The sequence below is a fragment of the Aquarana catesbeiana genome, linkage group LG01, assembly GCF_042186555.1.
Source record: "Aquarana catesbeiana isolate 2022-GZ linkage group LG01, ASM4218655v1, whole genome shotgun sequence".
Taxonomy (NCBI): Eukaryota; Metazoa; Chordata; class Amphibia; order Anura; family Ranidae; genus Aquarana; species Aquarana catesbeiana.
In genome coordinates, this window is record NC_133324.1 from 12,200,141 (window position 1) to 12,218,341 (window position 18,201).

Below are 18,201 nucleotides of genomic sequence, written 5' to 3' on the forward strand. Positions count from 1 at the left end.
ACCATGCCCTGATCACTGAGCTCATGAAGGGTGTCAAATGGTAAGAGGCCCTTAGTCCCCTATAGACCAGGTGAGACAGCGCCTTGTATGAGCCCACACAAGCAGCCTCCAGCGACACCACAGCATCGTCTGGAGGAGTAGTCAACCAACGGTGCGCCACCGTCAATTGGCCAGCTAGAAAATATTTGTGGAAGTTTGGTACTGCAAGGCCCCCCTCCCCCCACGGCTGCTGAAGGATGGCAAATTTAAGGTGGGGGTTCCTCCCTGCCACAAAAAGGAGGAGATCATACTGTCTATGGACTTGAAGATTGACCGTGGGATCCACACTGGAGGGTTCCTAAGGGTATATAGTAGTAAGGGTAGAATCTTCATTTTAGTAAGGTTTATTCTCCTAATGAGAGACAAGGGAAGATTTTTCCAGGAAATAAATTTCTTAGCTATAGTGACCAGTAATGGGGACACATTGAGACTATTGAACTCCGTCACTGAGTTTGTAATTTGAAGTCCTAGGTACTTAATTTGCGTTACCCATTGCAGGGAATTACCGGGGTCTGCCTGGCTAGGCGCTGTATGGTCATGCAGTGGAAGTATTTTGGACTGGCTAATTTAAGGCGGGGGGTTCCTCCCTGCCACAAAAAGGAGGAGATCATACTGTCTATGGACTTGAAGATTGACCGTGGGATCCACACTGGAGAGTTCCTAAGGGTATATAGTAGTAAGGGTAGAATCTTCATTTTAATTAGGTTTATTCTCCTAATGAGAGACAAGGGAAGATTTTTTCAGGAAAGAAATTTCTTAGCTATAGTGACCAGTAATGGGGACACATTGAGACTATTGAACTCCGTCACTGAGTTTGTAATTTGAAGTCCTAGGTACTTAATTTGCGTTACCCATTGCAGGGAATTACCGGGGTCTGCCTGGCTAGGCGCTGTATGGTCATGCAGTGGAAGTATTTTGGACTGGCTAATTTAAGGCGGGGGGTTCCTCCCTGCCACAAAAAGGAGGAGATCATACTGTCTATGGACTTGAAGATCGACCGCGGGATCCACACTGCAGAGTTCCTAGGGGTATATAGTAGTAAGGGTATAATCTTCATTTTAATTAGGTTTATTCTCCCAATGAGAGACAAGGGAAGATTTTTCCAGGAATGAAATTTCTTAGCTATAGTGACCAGTAATGGGGACACATTGAGACTAATGAACTCCATCACTGAGTTTGTAATTTGAAGTCCTGGGTACTTAATTTGCGTTACCCATTGCAGGGGATTACCAGGGTCTGCCTGGCTAGGCGCTGTATGGTCACGCAGTGGAAGTATTTTGGACTTAGTCCAACTGACCTTGAGACCAGAAACCTCTGCGAATCGACCCAGTAGTGACAGTGCAGCATGTAAAGAGGGTCCAGTGTCCCTAATGAATAGAACTAGGTCGTCCGCATAAAGGGTTGTGGTTTCGGAGTGCCCACCCTGAATTCCTGGATTTGAGATGAGGAGCACAGTGCAATTGCCAGGGGCTCCATGAAGAGCGCAAATAAGCCTGGTGATAAGGAGCACCCCTGTCTGGTACCTCAGGTTACTGGAAAAGTGGCAGACACCCCGCCCTTAAGGTGGAGTGCTGCTACCGGACGGTCGTATAGCATTGATATCCATTTGAGGAATATAGGACCAAACCCCATGCGTTGCAGTACTTGGGTCATATATCCCCAGTCAATGGAATTAAATGCCTTTTCCAGATCAAAAAACACCAGAGCCCCTTCAGAGGATGTCTCCCCCATCTATTTGCGTATTGGTGTACACCCTATGGATATTATTATCGGTAGCTTTTTTGGGCTTGAACCCTGTCTGGTCAGGTGATATTAAGTGATCTAGGATTTTCATCAGCCTATTAGCCACCATTTTAGTAAGTATTTTAAGGTCCATGTTTAACAATGCTATGGGCCTGTAAGAGGAGCGGTAGAGAGGGTCTTTATCTGGTTTGGGGAGTAACACCACATGGGCTTCATAAAACGAGGGGAGCAAGCTCCCTGCTTCAAAACATTCCCCATAAAGTTGCAAAAGTCTGGGAGACAACATGTCCAAGTAGGCTTTGTACCACTCTGCAGGGATCCTGTCAGGGCCTGGCGATTTACCATTGGGAAAGGAGGCAATGGCCAATGCCAATTCTTTAGCAGTGAAGGGTGCCTCAAGGTCTGCCGCCACTTCCCCAGGCAACTCTGGTATCTGGAGGGAGCCCAACAGGTGTGTCAGCACCTGACTGTCATACCTTGGGATAGCTGCAAATAATTCTGAATAGTAAGACACAAAAGCCTGCATAATACTTTCTCCATCTCTCACAAGGGTACCCCCAGATGAATAGATGCAGGGGACGGCTGTATGCATTCGAGCATTCGCCGCCAAGTAGGCCAACAATTTTCCATTCTTGTCACCCTTCTCAAATAGCTCCTCTGCTCTGCACTTAAATGTACAGTGCGTAATGTTTTGAAAATGGCCCAATAATGCCCTTCTGGCCATCTGTAGCTCTGTTAGGGTGGAGGGGAGGGAGCGTCAGCGTGGGTCTGTGCACATTGCAGTTCATGAGCATGAAGCGCCTCCGATTCTGAGTTTTTCTCAGCTCTATCGGCTTTGATAGCCGATATATACACCCTACGAGTAGATGCCTTAAACACATCCCAGACCATGGGCCCATCTGCTGAGCCCCCATTGATGTCCCAGTATTCATTCAAATGCGGGAAGACCAATGCCTCAACGGAGGCCTCATTTACCCAACCCGAGTGCAGCATCCAAAGTCCACGACTGCCGCACGTGGTGTGACTCAGCATTACCTGTAGGGGGTATGATCAGAGAGCCCCCCAGCCAGGTAACCGGCCTCCGCAATCTGTGACAACAGAGCTGGGATAGCAAAGGCTAGTTCAATACAAGAGGAAGAGGTACTGACATGGGAAAGATAGGAATAACCTCTCTCGCCAGGATGTTTCCACCGTCATACCTCTTCCAAGGCCGCCGTGTCCGTCCAGTGCCCAAGCTCCAGATTCTGCACCCAGTGCGGGTTAGAGGTGTCTAGCCCATAATCTAGGATGTTGTTAAAATCCCCAGCCACAGGCACTTTCAGTGGGCCAAAGGTGGCAATCTTCTCCAGAAACTGGTACAATACCTAATTTTTGAAGGGGGGTGGAACATATACGTTCACTATTGCCAGTAACTGCGATTCTGTGGATTAAAATGGCCACTCCCCTGGCATAGGAGGAGTGAGTGGAATGTATGGCTCTCTGTATCCAGTTTCTGTTCAGGGACAGAATTTTGCTACCAGTAAGGTGAGTCTCTTGTAAGAGGATAATATAGGGGTTCAGGGATTTAAGGTACTGGAGGACCAATGAACATTTGAGTTTGGAGTTTAATCCACCGACATTTCATGAAATGAGTTTAAGATCACCCATTAGGAGGGGTAGTGCATGGCATAGTGACAGGAGACAACCTATAAATTGAGGAGGAACGGGGGAAGGGACCTGAGCACAGAGAGCCACAGAGCATCACATCACAGCAATTAAACAGCATATATCTTATTAGGAAATTAACAAACCCTTGTGCTCGAGCCTGTAAGACAAACCACAGAGGGAGGAAAAAAAATTCCCCAGAACAGAAAAGAAAAAATTGAAAAACAAAATGAAAAAAAAGAAAAAGAGAAAAAAAGTCATAGAAGGTAACATTCGAAAGACCCAACGCTCTGTTTGCTCCAGGTGAACCGAACCAAGAAAATAGAAAAAATGCCGGAGAAAATTTAGTCCCAACAACATAGGAAACGTTAGTGGATTGTTCTGACCTAATTATGTATTTAACATCAAATAAAAGGGGTTCATTATCAATATTCTTCCCATTATCACTTTTTTCTGCCTATAACACATTTCTTGTGCTCATTGTGTTTGTATTGTTCTTCCTGCAGACAGTGAAAACTGCATGAAATGTCCTGATGATGAATGGCCAAATGAGAAGAAGGATCGGTGTGTTCCAAGAGTGGTGGAATTTCTCTCCTACACTGATGATCCCATTGTTGCAGTATTTTCAGCTGTCTCCATCCTCTGTTGTCTTCTGACTGGTTTAATATTGGGGATATTTATACAGTACCAGGACACCCCCATTGTTAAAGCTAATAACCCTAACCTGAGCTATCTTCTCCTGGTCTCCATCATGCTAAGCTTCCTCTGTGTATTCTTGTTCCTCGGCCATCCAGTAGATGTGACCTGCATGCTGCGTGTAACCTCTTTTGGTGTCATCTTCTCAGTTGCCGTCTCTTCTCTACTTGCCAAAAGTATCATGGTGTGTATTGCTTTTAAAGTCACCAAACCTGGGAGTCCCTGGAGGAAATGGATGGGAGCCAAACTGCCCAATTTTATCATTTGTATCTTCTCACTGGTTCAAGTCATAATCTGTGTCACTTGGTTGTCTATTTCTCCCCCCTTCCAGGATCAGGACACTCACTCTTATCAGGGAAAGGTCATCATTCAGTGTAATGAGGGTTCAGTTATCGGCTTCTGCTCTGTCCTGGCATATATGGGGCTTCTGGCAGCTGTGAGTTTCATTATCGCTTTTTTAGCCAGGACATTACCGGACAGTTTTAATGAGGCCAAGTTCATCACCTTCAGCATGCTGGTTTTCTGCAGTGTCTGGATTGCCATGATCCCGGCCTATCTGAGCACCAGAGGAAAATACATGGTGGCTGTGGAGGTTTTTGCTCTAATGGCTTCAAGTTCTGGACTTCTTGGCTGTATATTTTTCCCAAAATGTTACATAATTCTGTTCAGACCTGACCTAAATATAAAAGCAGCTATCCACTAATATGTGTGGAGGAACACTGGGTTACCAGTAGTCATAGCATTATCTCTATTATTGTTCATTTTGGTATTTACCTAGTATATATATAAAATGTTCATTCTCAATAAACACTTTAATGCTTACCTGTTTGGTGGACAGTGAGTCTAATTTTTGCTCTGGACACCGCTGGTATCAAAAACTTGTGTTTGTTGTAAACCTTGTCCCCCGCAGAGCGTAGTAGTTCCTCCCACCAGCCGTTACATCATAGGCTGATCCGCTCAGAGTGTGACACTGTCTTGTAATGTAACTGTGTGCAGGGAGAGAGAGGAGCTGTCGGAATTTAGCATTGATGTCGGGGGGGGTGCGGGGCCGAGCAGCTATCGAACATCAGCCAATAGGATGGGGAATGGGTGGGCCGCTACGTCTATGTGGGTCCGCCCCTTTCTTAAGCAGCCCAATAATTGGCTGGTGTTCAATAGCTGCTCAGTCCCACCTGTTGTGGTGTAAGTATGTTCTAAAAGCAAGTGAACCCTCTTATGATATCCTGCCCAGAGTTTTCCTTCAAACCCATTCAGATCTGAAGACCATTCCGACAAGAAATTAATGACACACATACAAGGCATTAAGTTCAGAATGATCTGGGCTTTTACTTCCGTGTTTTCACTTATATAACCAAAATGACATCACAACAAAAGTCCAACCCCTTCATTAATATATGGTAAAGTTACAGACATACAGGATGTTTAAATAGAATATTATTAACTCATATAGAAACTAACAACAGGAAAAGGCTAACAGGAAAGGACTTCATTTAACATAAGTCAGGCCATTTACAAGAAATTGAAACTTACTTCTCATAAATGTCACATCTACATATTATTCTAAAATGGATACACATTTCTATAGCTAAAATTGTGGACAGCAAGCTAAAATATCCCTACAATCCCCTCTTTGATCATAAATGTATGATCTCACTTCCTTATCATGGTGGTATTCTCAGCCTGCTTCTGATGATACATACTGAGATAAGTTTTATTGGGAGATGAGGGATCTGAAATGCGAGTGGCTCTATTAATAAGGCACATAATAAGCTTATACACAAGATAAAGGAAGAAGGAAAAAGAACACAATCATGATCAAAATTATGGCAATATCCCTTATCCAAGAGAATATCCTTCCAAATCCAAAACCAACATTTCCAAAAGGACTCCAGGTCTGGGCTATGTTGCGAGCCTCTTGTTGCAGCTTGGCCACCTCTTTTCTATGCTGAGCTATCACATCATAATAGTCTGGTACCTCTATACTGGTATTGTGTACCCAAGTACAACATTCATAATCCTCCGTCATTTCACATAATCCTGTAAGGGCTGAACTCATGATTTCAATGGCTAAGTCATGCAATTCTAGTTGTTTTCTAATAGTCCTAGTTTCAACATTACGTTTAGAAATGTCATCAGAGTTCTTTTCCATCATCTCATCAATAATTCCTGAGTAATTATTTAACCTTTTCATCAAATCTATTCCCCATCCTGCCCAGGAAGGGAGCCATGCCTAGGCCATATCCTTTTCAAGGAATTACTCTCTCCTATTACGATGTTTTAATGGATACCTTGGGTGTATGCTAGCTTCAAGTAAATGACTCCCATCACTATCACCTACCACCCCCATTATGGGCATCAGTGAGGCCAGGTAACACCAGCCTTGGGCCTCTTGTGGAATCCAGGGATAACAAGTCTTCCCACAACAAACATAAGTGTGGTTACCAAACGAGAAGGGCATATTCACAACAGTCTCTTGATCTACTGCTGTAACTATTGCTAGAACCTGAAACAAATGCTGTACAGATTTACTACTATCATTTTCAGAGGCAAGAATCTTTTTTTAAAATCAGCCCGTACTCTGACCTTAACATGGTGTGTTTGATATAAAGAACAAGACTTCCCACTAGGGGCATAGCAATTAGAAATGTTCAAAACCGATTGACTACAGGTATGAGCATTTTTAGTAGAATTCCCTAAATTAAAACACCAGGCAGGATTATGACTTCTATTGATGATGTAAAAGGAAATGGTGTCATTAGTTCTTCTGCTGACATTCAAAAGGTCAAGGGGAATATTTCCTCACAAAAGGGGAGTAATATTTAAAGGTATAGCAATTAGGGGTATCCTAACAGTGCTAAGGTGCAATTTGCCACAAATCCAACATTTCTGAAATCCTGATTTCTGAGCATAAGCATATTTAAATTTTAGCAAAAGCATTCAGCAAAATTATCCTCAATGTCTCTCTTATTTCTAACTTGTATCACTGTAATGTTCTCCTGTGTATGTGTGTTTCCACAAATACTTTTAATGGCACCCAAGTCTTCAGGGTGGTAAATACAGTTAGTGATGATCCAAGTGGGCAGAAACACCATCAGGGTGATCAGGAACAGGAGGCAAAATGCTTTGCCAGAAGTCTGTGGTGAAATAAGCGAGGTCATCTTCTCTGGCCGGACCTGCTTTTTCAGAAACTCCTCCTTCATCTGCTTGGACTTCTGCTTGAGGGCCTCCTGTATTAAGGATCTCCTTCCTGCTCCTGGGGCTTTGGGCATCCTTTTTCACTCAGCTGGCATGGCTACAATTTTCCACCAGGATAGCCGTTCTGGTCACTGCAATCGCTGTGGTAGGAGGTCCAAAGAAATACTCTTGCTTCTTATTTCTGTTAAGCTGTTGGACCTACACAGCAACATTTCTTTAATAGACATATATAACAAAGCATGATGCAGGAGACCATAAAACACAGTAGAGCGGTTTCTCAATCGCATTGCTATACAATCCTTTCATTAGTGAAGACATTAAAACCAAGGTAAGTCCTAGAATAAAATCATGTTGCATCTGTGTGTGCCCAACGCGTTTCATGGCATACCAGCCAATCTTCAGGGGCGGATGCATGATTCAGTAAAATCTGCAAAAGGACATAAATATATCGTGTAATTATGGTCATATCACCCAATAACTAGGGAAAAATAAACAATAAATAAAATAAATAAAAATAGAGATGAAAATTAATGCAGCTCAAGTCAACTTACTCAATTGTAGAGTGCGAGAATGTGCGTGCGTGTCAGAGCACATGAACCAACAAACGGTCTGCAGACCGGGAGCTGAAGTGGGGCCAGTGGAAAGCAGCAACCACAAACGTATTTGTAAGTGTGCAGATGTCCACCTAACAGGTGAAAAATGCAGGGGCTCCAATCTAGATGAACAATGGGAGTCATGAGTGACAAAGTGGGTTGAATGGGGGTGGACCAACAACCCCCAACCCCCAATAGCACATGAACAAAAAAATGTATATGTACCTGGATAGCCCCAAAGAGACACAAAAACCAAGCAGTAAGGGTGTGTCAATGAGGTGAGAGTGGACTAAGAAAGATGGCCGAGGTAGATATGCCTAGTGCTTGTCCAGCAAGCCCAACTAGCGTCACGCTGGCGTATCATGAGGGAGGCACGTCCGGACCGAAAGGCGGCCAGAGCCGCTCATTTCAACCCAAGCGAAGCCCCCTATTGGGTAGCCAAGATCACATAACTTGTCCCGACGTCAAAGGCGTCTGGTATGTCAGGCGGATGCGTGAGGCCGATGCGCTGAGGGGAGACCCGCCCATCTCCTCGCACCCAGTGATGAGTGGCCAAAGGAGGGGATGGGAGGGCACCTGAGAGCATCGCAGCTCCCGGAAGTGCAGGTAAAGGCAGCCCCGTGGTCACTCGGCGCACACCACAGCACTTACCACAATGAAGCAAAATAAACGAATGAAGTAGAGGGTGGTATGAAACCTACACGATAAAAAGGAAAGATTGACGAAAAAATATATATGAACACAATACCATGGGGTATGAGTTACAGCTGATTGGATTGCAGCAGCCCGAGAAAAAGTCGCAACATACCCCTGGGGCCATCATGCATCCTGCATCCCTAGAAGCGAGACATTGAAAAGGATTGCGGGACTTTAAATGAGATTTATGAGAGCATAATCTCCATCCCTATTATTTAAATCGAAAGACAGGGTTTGGGACTTTGAATGAGAAATGCATGAAAGGACTCAGGGATAAGACAATGTAGTACGGATGTGTTTATTAGTATAAAACACTCAGCAGAGCGTGCATTTGAACATACATACATAATAATAGGCATACATCATAATAGTTTTCCCCTCTTTGCAGAGAAGTCCAGACCTTGGATCTCTCTGCACACCCTTTCCATTCCAGTCCCTTAACTCATAATTTGATGCATAATCCTGGAGATCTGCAAGTGACTGTTCAAATGGGGATAGGTCAGATATCAGCATAACAATTTGGATGTCTGCTGTCTGTGAGATAGCAGCTTATTTAGCAGCAAGGTCAGCCAGACCTGCTCATTTCCCCGGCTATCTCTGTCTGTTGGCCTGTGTGTGTTCTGCAGTGTACTATAGCCTAGAGCAAGAACCATCCACAAAAACATTCTGTGTGTCTGGTAGTGCTGTGGAAGATAAATCAGACCTGGGTGATGTGTCTTGGTGAATGAGGTTTATGCAGTCATGTTATGGCACAACCTCATCCCATTCTCCTTTTTAATCCTAAAAGGGTGTTTAAAATGGGTGCTGGGCCTGCAGTGAGAGAAGCATATTTGTTGTGCAATTTTGGACTGGACAGCAAAATCACCTCATATCCTCTCAACCTCTGAGCAGACATGTGCTGTGTATGTACATTTTTCAACAAGATTGACACATTGTGGGTGATGTGAAGTGTGGTGTCGTGTCCCAGAGTGAAAGAAGTGGCCATCTCAACCACCATGGCACAGGACGCTAGAGCCCACCGGGACCATGTTTGAGAAAAAAACTACAGGGCACAGTCTCCCACTATGTTCCTGGGCCAGTACTCCCGCCATGGTTCTGCAATTTTCCCTGACAAACAAGTGAAACATTTTGCCATATTCAAGGAGGCCAAGGCTCGGGCTGGTAACCATTACACATTTCAACATGGCAAAACATGGCAACATGGCAAAACATGGCAACATGGCAAAACATTTAACATTTCATCAGACCATTTTACAGTATCAGACATTTCAGAGACATTGCTTCAAAGACATTGCTTGTCTCAATATATTGTCATTGAAAGAGCAGTCAGGTATCCATTGGCGGCAGTAACCAATCATACCTAGGAAGGTGAGCATGTCCTTCCTGTTAAGTGGGCGGGGCAGACCCATTCAGAGCCGTAGCTCTTTTATGACTGACTCTTCTTTCTCTTTTTGTGAGCACAAATGCTCAACTGTGTTTTTTTTTGTTTTTTTTGTTTTGTTTTTTTCTTTTGACAACATTGTAACTTTTTCTTAGACATTTTGTAACCACATACATGTAACCATTTCAAAAAAGATAGGCTTTCAGCTCGGCAGTCCTCCTCTGAAGAACTACAAATCAAAAAATCATCAACATACTGCAACAGTACAGAACCATGAGGGGCAGTCCAGGGCCCGAGGGTGACTTGGAGTACAGTGGCCGTGTCTCCTCGTCTACAGGGATGAAAAAAAAAACATTCTTTAAATCAATCACAGTAAAATACTCTGCATGGTATGGCAGTAAGTATTGATGGCACATCAGGCACTACAGGGGCAATCAGTACCACTAGGCTATTGATGTCCCTTAGGTCTTGTACAAACCTATAGTCACCATTTGCCTTCTTTGTTGGGTTAATGGGAATATTGTAAGGCGAGACAATTTCCCTTAATATTCCTTTCTTTAAGAAATCCTCTTTTTCTATATGTAACTCCCTCTTTGTCCTTACCCCCTCCCTCTTTTTTATAAAAGTTTCCCCTTTGATTTCCTAAGAAATCATTTTGATAATGTGTTGATACCGGTGTTTGTTTTGGGATGTCAAAACATCCCGCTGCGTCTTTTTCAATCAACGTTTTTTTTTTTCTTGTTTTTTTTTTCCTTGAAAGTCAGTCATACTCTTTGTAGCCCAGTCTGACATCTGCTGTCTCACAGTAAGTGCATATTTAGGGACAAGGATACTGAGATAAGTCTGTATTAAAAGACTGTGCATTTCATCTCAAGTGTTAAATCCGGCGTCTTGTGTCATGAAAGGAAAACTTTATATAACTTCCTGCGTAGTCACTTCCTCTTTTTTCTCTGGCTGCCTGTTTTAGAACTGCGTGTTTTGTATTCTGACCCTCTACAGCGTGTGCAGCCTCTGCAGCTTTCAGCTTCTGTGTTGTGGTTTGTAAGATGGAGGTGGCGGGGCACAGGGAACTAGGGCAGGAGCTAGGGCACATGGTACAGGCATAGAGAAGGTTGATTTAACCCTTAATTTACCACCCCATGACTCTGCTAAACCCATCATGAACAATGTATGGGCTAGGATACTATAGGGAGCCTCGGTCCAACCCATCTCCACAACATACATACTTATTTTTTCTCCTAAACATTCTAATTAGATACTGAGTCTCTTTTTTCTTTTTTTGTTGTGTGCCGACAGGTACAAACAGTGCCTTCAATTGCGGTAGTACTGATGCCGCAAACAATTCCCCACTATCTATTACGGCCAGTGAGATATTAGTACTTGAACCCTGTTGGCAAAAAGCCAAATGTCCAAATTTTGCACCCGACTTCCCCTTCGCAAGAGATGTCAGTAGCAAAAAGAATTATTCAAATAGCATGTTTTATTCAAAAGTTATCCTCACCAATTTATGTATTACCTTAAAAAAGTGTTATTAACGCTCTACTCATATTTTATATGGTAAAAACGTCCCTTAATGTCACAACACTTCACAGACCCGGGACAGACTTGATGAGTCTCCTCTGATCCTCCAATAAGTGACATTACTCCCGGCACTGTCAATCCTTCTTCAAACACACATTTGTGTAAACCAGAAATACAATCAGGACACTTTTCAGACTTTTTTTTTTCCTAAGATGACACTGAAGTCTGATTACAGCAAGGAAGAGAAAATATTTCTACTCACTACATCAATGCCGGAATCATCCTGCCGACTACAATACGATACAAGTTATATCTTCTACATTAAAGTCAAAGCATTCATATGTAAATCATTAAAAGTCAGCACCAAATATTGTATCATCACTCTACATTTCATTATAATACAATGCAATGGAGAGGGGTCATCTTACCTTAAGACACCCGACAAATTCCACACAGACAAACAGATGACCTTATTTCATCTCCTTATTTCATCTCCTTATTTCATCTCCTTATTTCATCTCCTTATTTCATCTCTTTATTTACTTCTAAGAGACAGAAAGACAAACAAAGAGGTTTGGGGTTTTTCTGGCACACTCTATCAGATATCTTTATCAAACTTCTTACAGTACTTGTATTATATTACTTTGGGCTTCTCAGAACCCCTTGGAACGATCTCAGAGTCCCTTTGGAACTATCTCAGAGTTCCTTACACTTCCGTCACCAGAACGGACTTCTACCGAGGTTCATACATTTACATAAATGTTTTTATCACGACACCTTCTGTTATTCCCATACAGGGAAACCGTCCTTTAAACTAAAAGTCACGGTGAGAGAAATAATAATAATTAAATCAGACTCACCGGACTTAGAAACTTGGATGATGACCATCCCATGAATGATGACCGCCCCACATTCTGACACCAAAGCTGATGGGGTGTAATTATGTTCTAAAAGTAAGTGAACCCTTGTATGATATCCTGACTAGAGTGTTCCTTCAAACCCAATCAGATCTGGAGATCATTCCGATGGAAATGATGACACACAGTCAGTACATGCAGATCTCAGAATGATCGAATATTTTACTTCCGTATTTCACATATATAACCAACATGACATCACAACAAAAGTCCAACCTCTTCATTAATATATGGTAAAGTTACAGACATACAGGATGTGTAAATAGAATATTAATAACTCATATAGAAACTAACAGGGAAGGACTTACGCGTCATTTAAAAGAAGTCAGGCCATTTACAAGAAAATGAAATTTAACTTCTCATAAACGTCACATATACATATTATTCTAAAATGGATACACATTTCTATAACTAAAATGGTGGACAGCAAGCTAAAATATCCCTACAATAAGAAAATTTGAAAATGCATGAATTAGAAAATTAAAAAAATAATCAATTTGAAAATTCATAAATTCAAAAATTCATAAATGATAAAATTTGAAAATTCATAAATTATAAAATTTGATAATTAATCAATTCAAAAATGCATAAATTATAAAATTCAAAAATTCATAAATTCAAAAATTTGAAAATATATAAATTCGAAAATTCATAAATTAGAAAATTCAAAAATTCATAAATGATAAAATTTGAAAATTCATAAATTATAAAATTCAAAAATGCATAAATTATTAAATTCATAAATTATAACATTAGAAAATTCATAAATTCGAAAATTCATAAATTCGAAAATTCATAAATGAGAAAATGTGGAAATTCATCAATTTGAAAATTCAAAAAGTAATCAATTTGAAAATTCATAATTTAGAAAATTAATAAATTCAAAAATTAGAAATCTTCATAAATTAGAAAATTTGAAAATTCATAAATTAGAAAATCAGAAAATTCAAATTCATAAATTCAAAAATTCATAAATTAGAAAATTAGAATATTTGTAAAAAAATGCATGAATTAGAAAATTAAAAAAACATAAATTAGAAAATTCATAAATTAGAAAATTTGAAAATTCATAAATTAGAAAATCAGAAAATTCTAATTCATAAATTCAAAAATTCATAAAATTGAAAATTTGAAAATTCATAAATTCGAAAATTCATAAATTAGAAAAATCATAAATGATAAAATTTGAAAATTCATAAATTCAAAAATTCATAAATTTGGAAACTCATAAATTATAAAATTCGAAAGTTCGAAAATGAGAAAATGTATAATGAACAAAGATAGGGAAAAGGGGCAGTGACGTCCCCGGGACTTTGTCAGTGCTTATAAATACTGGGTGCATAAGACTAAAAGAAACTATATGCAACTACACATATACAAAACACTTTTTATTGAAAAATACATAATAACAAAAAGTTAAAAGCGATCCACTATATTGAAGAGGCAATAGAGGCCCATCAAACTATGAATATCATTCTGTTATCATTCTGATACCAATTTTCAGCTTTTGGTGCTCTCACATTTTGAATGACAATTACTCAGTCATGCAACACTGTATCTATGTGAAATTTTTGTCCTTTTTTTCCCACAAATAGAGCTTTCTTTTGGTGGTATTTAATCACCACTGGGTTCTTTATTTTTTGCGCTATAAAAGAAAAAAGACCAAAAAATCTGTAAAAAAAATGCATTTTTCTTCATTTCTGTTATAAAATTTTGCAAATTAGTAATTTTTCTTCATATATTTTGGCCAAAATTTATACCACTACATATCTTTGGTAAAAATAACCCAAATCGGTGGATATTATTTGGTCTTTGTGAAAGTTATAGAGTCCAAAAGCTATGGTGCCAATATCTGAAAATTAGTCACACCTGAAGTACTGACGGCCTAATTTCTTGAGACCCTAACATGCCAGAAAAGTACAAATACCCCCCAAATGACCCCTTTCTGGAAAGAAGACATTCCAAGGTATTTAGAAAGATGCATGGTGAGTTTTTTGAAGTTGTCATTTTTTCCCACAATTCTTTGCAAAATCAAGTTTTTTTTTACATTTTTTTTCACAACATTTTCATATTAGCAGGTTATTTCTCACACACCGCATATGCATACCACAAATTACACCCCAAAACACATTCTGCTATTACTCCCGAGTATGGTGATACAACATGTGTGAGACTTTTACACAGCGTGGCCACATACAGAGGCACCTTCAGGCGTTCTGGAGCACCCAGGGCAATTCTGACATTTCTCTCCTACATGTAAAAATCATCATTTATTAGCTAGAAAATTACATAGAACCCCAAAACATTATATATTTTTTTTTAGCAAAGACCCTAGAGAATACAATGGGGGTCATTGCAACTTTTTATTTCGCACGGTATTTGCGCAGCAATTTTTTAACTCGTTTTTTTTTTAAAAAAAAAAACAGTTTTGTGCTTTAAAAAAACCAAAACAGTAAAGTTGGCCCAATGTTTTTGCATAATGTGAAAGATGAAGTTATGCAGAGTAAATAGATACCCAACATGTCACCTTTCAAAATTGCATGCGCTTGTGGAATGGCGCCAAACTTCGCTACTCAAAAATCCCCACAGGCAACGCTTTAAAATTTTTTACTGGTTACATGTTTTGAGTTACAGAGGAGGTCTAGGGCCAAAATTATTGCTCTCGCTCTACCGATCACAGCGATACCTCAACATGTGTGGTTTGTGGTTTCATATGTGGGCGGAACTTACGTATGCGTTCGCTTCTGCATGTGAGTACACAGGGACAGGGGCGCTTTAAAATTTTTTTTGTTCATTTTACTTTATTTATTTTAGTTTGATTCTTTTTTTCCAAAAAAAATTTTTTTGACCACTTTTATTCCTATTACACCGAATGTAAACATCCCTTGTAATAGGTATATGGCATGACAGATCCTCTTTACAGTGAGATATGGGGTCAATAAGACCCCACATCTCACCTCTAGGCTGGGAAAGCCTGAAATAAAAAGAAAAGATCCTGACTTTGATCGTAGCGGTGAGTCGGTAGAAGCACCTGAGGGCGGCGGGAGGGGGGGACGTCCCGCCTCGCCTCCCATAAGAATGATCAAGCAGTGGAACAGCCACTATGATTGTTCTTATGGTGTAGGGAATCACTGGCTGAAAAAGCTGATATCTGAATGATGCCTGTAGCTGCACCCATCATTCAGATATCCCCACACAAAGTCAAGGACGTTGTATGACAGCCGGTGGGCGGGAAGTGGTTAAAACGCATTTTTTTTTTTAAACACAAAGTTGTCCATTTATACAATATTTCTAACACATAGCATGTACATACCAAAAATGACACCCCAAAATAGATTCTCCTACTCCTCCTGAGTACGGCGATACCACATGTGTGAGACTTCTACAGCCTGGCCACAAACAGAGGTCGAGTACAGCTGAGTATGGCCGAGTATGGCTGAGCATGGCTGAGCATGGCTGAGCATGGCCGAGCATGGCTGGGTATGGCTGGGTATGGCTGAGTATTGCAGGGTATGGTGGGGTATTGCAGAGTATGGCAGGGTATTGCAGAGTATGGCTGAGCATGACTAGGTATGGCTGAGTATGGCAGGGTATTGCAGGGTATTGCAGGGTATCGCCGAGTATGACTGGGTATGGCTGGGTATCACCAAGTATTGCAGAGTATGGCTGGGTACAGCAGAGTATTGCGGGGTATTGCAGAGTACTGCGGGGTATTGCAGAGTATTGCAGGGTATTGCAGAGTACTACGGGGTATTGCAGGGTATTGCGGGGTATTGCAGAGTAGTGCGGGGTATTGCAGAGTACTGTGGGGTATTGCAGAGTATTGCGGGGTATTGCAGTGTATTGCGTGGTATTGCAGAATATTGCGGGGTATTGCAGTGTACTGCGGGGTATTGCCGGGTATTGCAGAGTATTGCGGGGTATTGCAGAGTACTGCGGGGTATTGCAGAGTATTGTGGGGTATTGCAGAGTATTGCAGAGTACTGCGGGGTATTGCAGAGTATTGCGGGGCATTGCAGAGTATTGCGGGGCATTGCAGAGTATTTTGGGGCATTGCAGAGTATTTTGGGGCATTGCAGAGAATTGTGGGGCATAGCAGAGTATTGCACAGCATTGCAGGGCATTGCAGAGTAGTGAGGGATGGCTGATCATGGATGGATGGATGGCTGGATGTCACTGTGCAGCATTGTGAGCACTACACATCCAGCCCACAGCGCTGCAGCCATCCATCCATCCCCCTCTCCGTTCACAGTGTACCGATTGGTACACAGGAGGGGAGGAGAGGAACCGCCATCATCAGATGACGCCGGTTTGTTTACATGTGATCGCTCCGTCATTTGATGGAATGATCACATGGTAAATGGCCGCAATCAGCGGCTATTTACCGGGATCCGTGTTCGGGGGTGCACGAGAGGGGAATTCTGAGAGGACGTCATATGACGTCCTCCCAGAGTTAATCAACTGCCCTGCAGGCATCATTCGGCTATGGGCCGGTTGTTAAGTGGTTAAATTAATAAATTTGAAAATTTGAAAATTCATACATTAGAAAATTCATAAATTATCAAATTTATAAATTATAAAATGTTAAAATTGATACATTAGAAAATAATAACATTCATAAATTAGAAAATCCATAAATTAGAAAATTAGAAAATGTATAAATTAGAAAAGTTGAAAATTAGAAAATTAAAAAATAAGAAAGAAAATATGAAATTTGAAAGAATAACTAACTAACTAATAATAACTAACTATTCAATTACAAGTATTGGAATGTCCTTTCAAATTTGGCTGTTAGTGAACGTAGCAAATACGAATTTATCTGAAGTTACGAATTATCTGAAATAACGAATGCTGCATCTAAACAAATGGAACTAAACAAATTAATAATGAATACTAATAGTAATAATAATAATAATAATAATAATAATAATAATACAAATAAAAAGTTTTTATTTTTATTATTGTTATTTATTATTATTAATTAGTTAATAAGAAAAAACTTATTAAACAGGTTTTCTTTAATTTGGATATTTCTAAAATAAGGAATTTGTTGAAATTTGTTAAAAAACAAACTCAGAAAGAAACAAATTGCTGATGTCTAATTTTGTCTTCTGAGGGAAAATATCACACAACTGTTCCTTGGAAATGTTAGGCAATGACACTTTCACAAGTCACCAGATGTAACTGTATGAGGTGTACATCTGACCAAGAAAAATGTACCTTGTAATAAAAGAAGAATAAATTACAGTCAGGTAATAATCTTTAGTCTCACAGTGAAGATACATTTATATACTTCCATGTGGTGTCATTTTCATTCTTCTACCGTACTTTGTGGAGAAGTTACGAGACATCATGACCATCAGACACCTCCCTCCATTGTAGGAAAATATATTCCCCTGTGTATAAATCTTTATTGTGAAATGTGGTGAAAACTTTATCTAACAAGCCCCTTTATCATCTGTTTTCTAATCCATCCAATCAAAACATATAAGAATTATCACATTTTATCTCGGAGGGGATCATTTCCCAAAATTTGTAGATCAAAGTAATAATATTAAGGTTTAAAAGAAAAAAACGATGATAATTCCTACTTGGGCTGCTTTATAGAATAGAACAGAATAGAAAAGAATAGAATAAAGCTGAATAAATGGAAAGGTTTCACCAGCAATGTAAACATAATCAACAATGTTGAAAATAATTAATGAGACATTTTTAATCATAAGGGTTTCCAAATGTCACAATATAATTAAATATATGAAAATCTGGCCTGATGATA

At 40.3% G+C, this 18,201-nt stretch overlaps 1 protein-coding gene across 1 annotated transcript in view; it reads left to right on the forward strand.

Moving 5' to 3' along the window:
• LOC141124158 (vomeronasal type-2 receptor 26-like) overlaps positions 1-4,825 on the forward strand; it is a 76,266-nt gene extending 71,441 nt beyond the window's left edge. Inside the window, exon 4 of the mRNA XM_073612239.1 lies at positions 3,933-4,825. Coding sequence (XP_073468340.1) covers positions 3,933-4,825 — 893 coding nt within the window. The remainder of the gene's footprint in view (positions 1-3,932) is intronic.
• The last annotated feature ends 13,376 nt before the right edge of the window (positions 4,826-18,201 follow it).